Raw genomic sequence first — 7,661 nt, 5'->3', positions numbered from 1 at the left:
TGGTTGCCATGGATACAGTGCACTATAAATAAAACAGAGGGTTTTTTTAAAGCAGTTTGGCAGGGCTGTGTGGACTGGTGGGGTTGTAAAACCAACAACTATCAGTTCCTTGCTTATGAGTCCAAACCTGAGGAAAAGTGAAATTGAAAGAGGGAGAGAAAGACAGGGAGGGTGAACAAAAAGCAAGCTCTTGAACTAGCCCTCACGCATTGAGGAAGCCAAGTTGTTTGTGGGGATCAGGGCTGTGCTGCAGATTTTTGTCTGGCGAGGCGAATCTCGGGAGGCTAGGAAATAATTTGGTCACGGCTGTGGGAGGTTGCTGGGGGTGGGGGGTAGGGGGGGCAGGGTTTCGACCGTTTCGCTGCGGTGAGAACACGCTTGACACTTCATTCCTTTCCAGTTAATGCGGCGTGGACTGCAGGAGATTAACCCTCTGTCTGCCTGGTCCTGGAGTTGGCCAAAGTCTCAGCAAGTGACCAAAGAGCTCCACTGCTTCATATGTACATTGAGAACTAGTCTGACCACAAGCAACCAGCAGGACAACCTGTGGAGTTTCATAAATATTATATGTGATGAAAGTTGTTCAACACAGAACATAGCTGCATGAAAAGTAGGATAAGGATACAAATTGGATAAAAGGATAAAAATTGAGTTCAAATGAGTGCATATAAAAAATGACCACCTTACTGAATACTATGTTGACATGTATCTCGATATTCTTCTTTTGGGATGTTCTTATCTGCTCCGAGGCACAAGTTTAACATCCAGTGACCATGTTCAAGCAGCATGTCAATAGACAAACATCCCTGTGACTTCCTGCGTGCAGCCTCTCATGTGACAGGGGCGAGACTGAGCCTGTGGCAAAAACAAAGGCTCGCTCCACTTTCCAAACAAACTAACCCTGCCTCTGCTGCAGGTGGACACACTGGCTCACGTACTGGCCATCAACCCAGATTTTCCGTGGGTGTGTGTTTTTTGTTTGTGCGTGTGTGTGTAGCGGGAGAGCAGGGAGTTAATGCGGCAGGCCTGTGGCGGTCCTCCTGCCCTCAGCCAGATTAATCATGCAGCAGACCCCGTTCCCTCTGCCTGGGGGCCCAACTGTGCCCGCATGCTCTCACTATCACATGGCCCAGGCCCCCTCTCTTCTCCTCAACAGAGCACACAGCTCCTCTGGGGTAGAAGGGGGGGGGGGGTGAAACGCCCCAGAACACCATGATGTGCTTCCTTTCCTCTCTTTCTTCTTTTTCCCTTTTTCCTTCTGTGGGCATCAGGAGATAGATGCAGGGAGAGAAAAACCGAAGTGTCCGTCTCATCTTCCCTCCGCCGCAGTGACAACAACGGCTCCTTTTTATTGCTCATCAGAGGGCCCTGTCGGCAGTGGCCAAGCTTTGCGCTTTGTGGGGGACGGGGTGGGGGGTGTTGGGCGGTTTGGTTCTGTTTGCCAGGGGCCTCCCGCACTTGCCTGGAAACAACCTACCGACATCTCTGTGCATTGGAGAACAGCCGTTGCATCCACTGTTGCAGGACTGGGCGCCAATTTCCATTTGTCCGCATCTTTTGATTGGTTAGTGAGCCAGTTTGTGATCACGCAGGGCTTATGATGCATTTAAAGATCTACATGACGTCACACACTAAGAAAGAAGAAATCTTGTGTAACTCACAGCAACATCTACAAACACTTGTGCTTGAAATTTGCAATATAACCCGGGGTAGTAGCATGATTGTAATTTGGAGATGTGTCCCCATACTCTTGAATATTTCAAGAGTTTTGATTTGTATGGCCATGATGTGGAAAAACAGCGAAGTGCTTAAAACAAAAACTTTAAGACCAGAGGCAGAGGCACTTGACATCCAGGAGACTGAATGAAAGCTCAAGTAGTATTCCTACTTATCTGTTTTCCAAGTCTCAGTGTTAACAAGTACAGTAGTGTTATTGTGTTCTTTTATCTGACTTAATACTCTTATTTTATTTCTATAACTCTCTCTCTGTTTTATTGTGATCAGCAAGCAGGGGGCATCCAAGAGAAGAGCTCACTCTATAGGCAGACTATCAAAGGCAGCTAAAAGGCTTTCGATGTGTGCAATATTTACAATCTATACAACTTGTAAGCCCTGTCAGCTCTTGCACGAATTATTCACAGTAATTTATTGCACAAAAACCATTATATATTCTGATTAGATGTGCAGTGAAGAGGATATGAAATGTTCTTGGCTACATGTCTTGACCTCAGATGACTCCAGTAAATGCTTGTCATAAGCACATGTTGAACATAAACACAGCCTGAAGCCTGTCAAGCCACGGAGGATAAAACTGTAACCAGAAGCTGAAGGAGGTTTGATAATTTTATTACAGAGGAAATATCCCACACTTATCCTGAATGTGTGGACAGGACATTCAAGCCTTACACAGAGTTATTATATAAACTCTTCCAGATCACAACATGTTAAAAAATAGAATTAAGTGCAAGCAAATGTGACCGTGAGAAAACGATACATGAAAGTGGCTGCTGCTCTACTGACCTGATTACCAAAAATGGAACATTTTAATATGATAAGACCATCAACCTCAAAGTAAATGTATGGCTATAAGAAAACCAGCAACATAAAGTACTCAGAGGCACAGCTGGTCATTCTGCATAGTGTCAGTTCCAAAATGTAACTTTGTCAGTGAATTTTTAGTGAATTGAGTAAATACTGTGTAAAATGTGTGTTCAATTTAATCCAGCAACTTTCTGTACATCTTAATTGCTATAAAGAAATTGTAATTTACAGTAAATATGGGCATTATAATGGCCACCCTGCCCTCTAGATATTGCAAAAAAACAAAGCTTTCATAAGCTCCAACCTTCAAGATGTAAAGAAGCAAAATGTATAAAACAGACTAATGGGATGACTAACTTTGGTTTATCATGATTTGGTTTTGTTTGGAGTTTACTCAATCTTATACTGGTGATTAAGATTTCATGTGACCCTTTAAAACAGAAACGCATTTGTAAACATGCATCTTTGTGCAGTTTAATGATACAGCCAGGTCAACAGTACTGCCGAAAGTTTGAGCAGTGTAGCAATATGACTGATGTTTCATTCCTGCTGAAAAGTTTTATAAACCGCTCATACCATGTAAAAAATAAAAATAAAGAAAAACATATTGCAAAAAAGCATTACTTAATATCACTTTGGTAACTAAACATTCAAGTTCCTGAGAGAGGCTAAGCACCCACAGCCTTCAAATGTAGCCACTGAAGAAGACCTCTGGCCAGGTGTCCTGACTGCAGCACAGGGGTTGGTCCCTTGTTGATTACCTGAGAGAGGGTGAGGGGCGGAGCCTCAAGTGGGTAGGCTTTTCCGGGATTGGAGGTTTGTTGCCATGGGGCGGCATATGGGAGGGTGGTGACTCACTGGACACACTGAAGGTTTTCATGAGCTGAGCAACCCGTCCCCGTCCCAAACAGCTCTCCTCAACTACCTCAGACCCCACATCCACGGAAAACTCCCGTTTAGAGGCAGCAACAACTCGGAAATCACCTGCAAATGGAGACAGAGCGATGAGACATGGACTTATGACCTTCAAGGTCTGTTTTTATAGGTGACAACTTCAAAACATTCTCACACTTTCTCTCCCACACCACACTTCTCTTCTGCCCTTTTCCCTCACTCAATTTTTTGCTTCTTCTCTTCGCACTCTCTTCTATCCTTTTTTCCCCCCGCCCCTTTTCAGTGTCTCTGGCTCTTTTTTCCTGGGCTGCAGACTGCCAGACCGGAGGTCGTCGGCACAGGAAGTAGAGCAGGGACGCAGCTGGGTGTAGTTGGTGTGTGTGTGTTTGTGTACACGGTTATGAGTGCGTAAGAGTGTGCGTATGTGTGCGGTTATACTGTGTGTGTGTGTGTAATTGAGAGATGGAGGGATGGAAGATGAGGAGAGGGCCGCAGGGATGGCGGCGGAGAGCAGACAGACGCTGCTCAGACACCAGAAGGCTTGAGGAGCTGCTTATTTTTAGCCACGTCCCCAGGGGACACAGATGTGTGAGTGCGTTCGCTCTCTTTCGCTCGCTCTCGCAAACACATATACCCCTTCTCCTTTACACACAAAAACTATGACACATTTTACCCCCTCGCAAATTCTTTCTCCTCAAAATACACCCTCACGCACACTCGCACACCCTGGTCAAAGACACGAACCCACATGTGGCTGTGTCAGTGGAAATGTCCCTGTATTGAACCACAAAACATCAGCTTTAAAGCAGACACTAACGGAATTGGTCTCACTTTGTGTTTTTTTGTTTGTTTGTTTTTTTTCTTCTTCTCTTTAACCTATTACTTGGGTAAATCTCATGAAAACAACAAGCATTTGACAAAAATAAATAAGGTATTTTATCAGTAGGCCAACATGCGCCCCCTATGGAATTAAAACTCCTTACTGAGTGGGCATTAGGACCCTGGGGAGGCTGCCGCTGCACGTGCTATTACTGTTTACTCTATCATACAACGAATGCGTCATTCTGTACATGCAATCTCAGTTTAAATGAAGCAATCCAAAACAGTGAATCCAATCACCATTCAGGCAAAACTTTGCTTCAAGAATGAGCCACAACGCTGACGTGATCTAATCGCACTGTTGACAGTCATCTAATCGCTAGCACACCCTGAGCACATGTGAGTTAATGTATTCCTCTTATCGGCAAGACATATCGGCATAATTTTTCATATCGGGTCATGCCGATATTTACATTTAAAGCCATTATCGGCCGATTCTGATATTGGTCTGATAATATCGTGCATCCCTAATTATATTATATTACATTATATTACTTTTTGAAAATGGTTTCCAGGATTTTGTTTGCATTATTATTATGTATATATTTTAATGTTATATTTTTATTTCACTTTATTTCGTTTTATTTATTTATTCATTTCAAGACTTTTTAGGACCATTATGATTTTGTTAAAAGTATTAAAATGTATATTCTATGTATTCTAATAATAATAACAACAACAACAACATATGCAAACAAAATCTTGGTCCAGAAAATTCTCTTCAAAAATATCTCATACAAAAATAATAATAATATTATATTATTATATTATAAAATTCAGTTAAGTTACTTGGTTCTCAAGTCCTGCCCTATCTTCTTCTTTCTGCCCTTCTTCTTTCTGCCCTCCCTCCCTTCCTCTCTCTCTTTCTCTCCCTCCCTACCATGGCCCCTGACCTGTGGTTCCTGTGTTAATGTCCTCTCGCCGCACTGCGTGGGCCTGCCACTGATTGTCTCACTGTGTTGTGTGGTCGCCACGGAAACCCTGGATAGGCTCCAGCGACTGAGGCAGACACACATGCGTGCGCGGCGCTCTTACGCATACACATTCACAGAGTCACACTCGTGATCTAAAGCTGTTTGCTCCACCGCATTTTCCACGCCCCACTAGTAGTCTGTTCCGTGTCCTACAAACACACATATGTGTGTTTGGGAGCCTGTCCGTGACTCTGTGTTCACACACACACACACACGCTGTTAGCTGACACCAGCGTAACGACTACGCCTCTCTCCCTCGTCGCTCGCCGCCGTTTGCCGTTTTCCATCCTCCCATAACCTCCCTGAACCTGAGATGCTTTCACAGAGCCGTCACATCAAAAAAGAAAAAAATGCTGAAACCAAACTCCCTGTCCAGGCCAGGCCAAAACTGCCCCGCCGGCCTCACCGTGCAGTCACTTGTGACAAAGCTTGTAAGCACCTGATCGCAACGAACCGAACGGTAAAACCACTCTCTGTTTACCCTGTCAATAACTGCAGTGTGTGTCTGTGAAAGCGAGGTCACTTATCAGCTCCGGCCGAGCGTCGCCCAGGGCCAGAGTCGGGAAGCAGCGCTGGAATGTGTGTCCTTCCCTCTGAAGGTGAAGAGAAGGGACGCACACACACGTGCGTGCAGAGACGAAGCGAGCAGCTGTGGAAAGTTGTTGCTTTCACGCACGCACATGCCAGGATGAACATACACGCTATTCGCACACATTCCCGTAACTTACATGCTCTTGATCCCACTACAAAGTTAACCGCTCACACAAATTAAACATTTCCATGTAGTCATCCAAGTGCATTTTCAAGAGATTTTTTATTTTTACAAGCAACAAATTAGAAGAATATGTAGTCTGGATGATCATAAATTATATTCTAGATCAGAAAGTGCTCGTTTAACCTTACCTGAGTTTATTGGCTGCATTTAATTTATATGTCCAGCAGGGGGAGTCAATTGAAACTGCAGAAGTGTAATTCCTAATAATACACACTGGATGGCGTAATTTGAGCTTTTTGAGTGAGCCATAACATCTGTTGAGGTGATTCACACCACCAGGATAGTGTTTAGAACAAATGTTCATTAAAAACCACCCAGGAGATGATCAAGATATCGTTTCTTAGAGGAACCAGAAGAGATTTCAAACAAATGAGAAGCCAATGGAAATCAGCCATAATATTTCACTGACATTTGTTTCTGCTTTTCTGCCTCTTTATTCCTGTTGTTACAAAAAGAACTGCCAGATCGTAAAGCCTCCAGTAACATGCCTTTTTAGAGAATCTTTCTTTTATTCTGTATTTTATTTTTATTTGAAAATGGGTGATCTCGAGAAGGCTGACAAGAAACGTGCAACTCATATTTAACCCCAAAATAAGAAAAAAAAAAAATAAGAAACTATATTTTGAGGAAGAAAATGTGAATGCATCATCTTGACATTTCACTTATACAGTTCTTATTATTTTCCATGATGATTCTCATTTCCTGTACTGTAAGGAAATGAAGACTGCTTTATAATAAAACAACAGTTATACTATTATAGTTTTTTTTTTATTATAAAACATAATTAAAGGCTATATAGCAGAATAATGCATTACAGTTTATAAGAAATAAAAAAAACGTACATCATATTTGCATAAAAAATGAGGTCTAATATGAAAATAAAATTTAACAAGGATTAGTTCCTTCTAATTCTGATTACTGTAATGCATCCTAACATTTCTTATACCGTTTTTATTATTTTCAATGTTTCACATTTTCTGTAAGGAAATGGAGACAGCATTATAGTAAAACAACACTTTATTTATTTATTTTTCATTATAAAGTATAATTAAAGGCTATACAGCACATTCATATTCTGCAGCTTATATAATATATAATTTTTTCATATTTACATTAATGAAAATATAAAACTTGCTTTGCATTATGGTAAAGGCAAAAATGCTCCATTGTCATGAAAACAATGCAAACTTAATGGTCCTACAATAACTTTCATCTTCTTACAGCAAAATATAATTTATTCATTATTTATTTATTTTATTATTATTTTACTTTGGGGTGAAATATGACCTTGACATTTTCTTAAGAGGTTCTGTTGGGAATCACTGAAATGCAATAACAGATTTTTGCCACTTTAAACCCTCTCTAACTATATCAAAACAAACTGAATTAAATTAAATGTCTCACTGTAAAATTCATGGAAATCAGAGTTACAATGAGTTTAATGCCAGTGTCAAATAGAATTGCTCATGCTCAGATTAGCAAAAGAAAGATCAGCATAAATTTTCCCTGACTAAGGAATTATACTGTACATTCTTTGTCTGGAAAAAACAAACAAACAAAAAAACTGTATGTATATATATATATATATATATATATAT

General features: G+C 41.3%; 1 protein-coding gene across 1 annotated transcript in view; it reads right to left on the bottom strand.

The window, feature by feature from the left end:
* Positions 1–2,330: 2,330 nt before the first annotated feature.
* The window catches only part of LOC107715408 (uncharacterized), a 14,691-nt gene continuing 9,360 nt past the window's right edge, over positions 2,331–7,661 (bottom strand). Inside the window, exon 7 of the mRNA XM_016521540.1 lies at positions 2,331–3,525. Within this exon, the coding sequence (XP_016377026.1) occupies positions 3,299–3,525 (227 nt within the window). The 3' untranslated portion in view covers positions 2,331–3,298. The remainder of the gene's footprint in view (positions 3,526–7,661) is intronic.

This window comes from Sinocyclocheilus rhinocerous, unplaced genomic scaffold, assembly GCF_001515625.1.
Source record: "Sinocyclocheilus rhinocerous isolate Xijiao unplaced genomic scaffold, SAMN03320098_v1.1 scaffold299, whole genome shotgun sequence".
Lineage (NCBI taxonomy): Eukaryota > Metazoa > Chordata > Actinopteri > Cypriniformes > Cyprinidae > Sinocyclocheilus > Sinocyclocheilus rhinocerous.
Note: the sequence above shows the minus strand (reverse complement) of the source record. Positions and strands in the feature narration are given on the sequence as shown.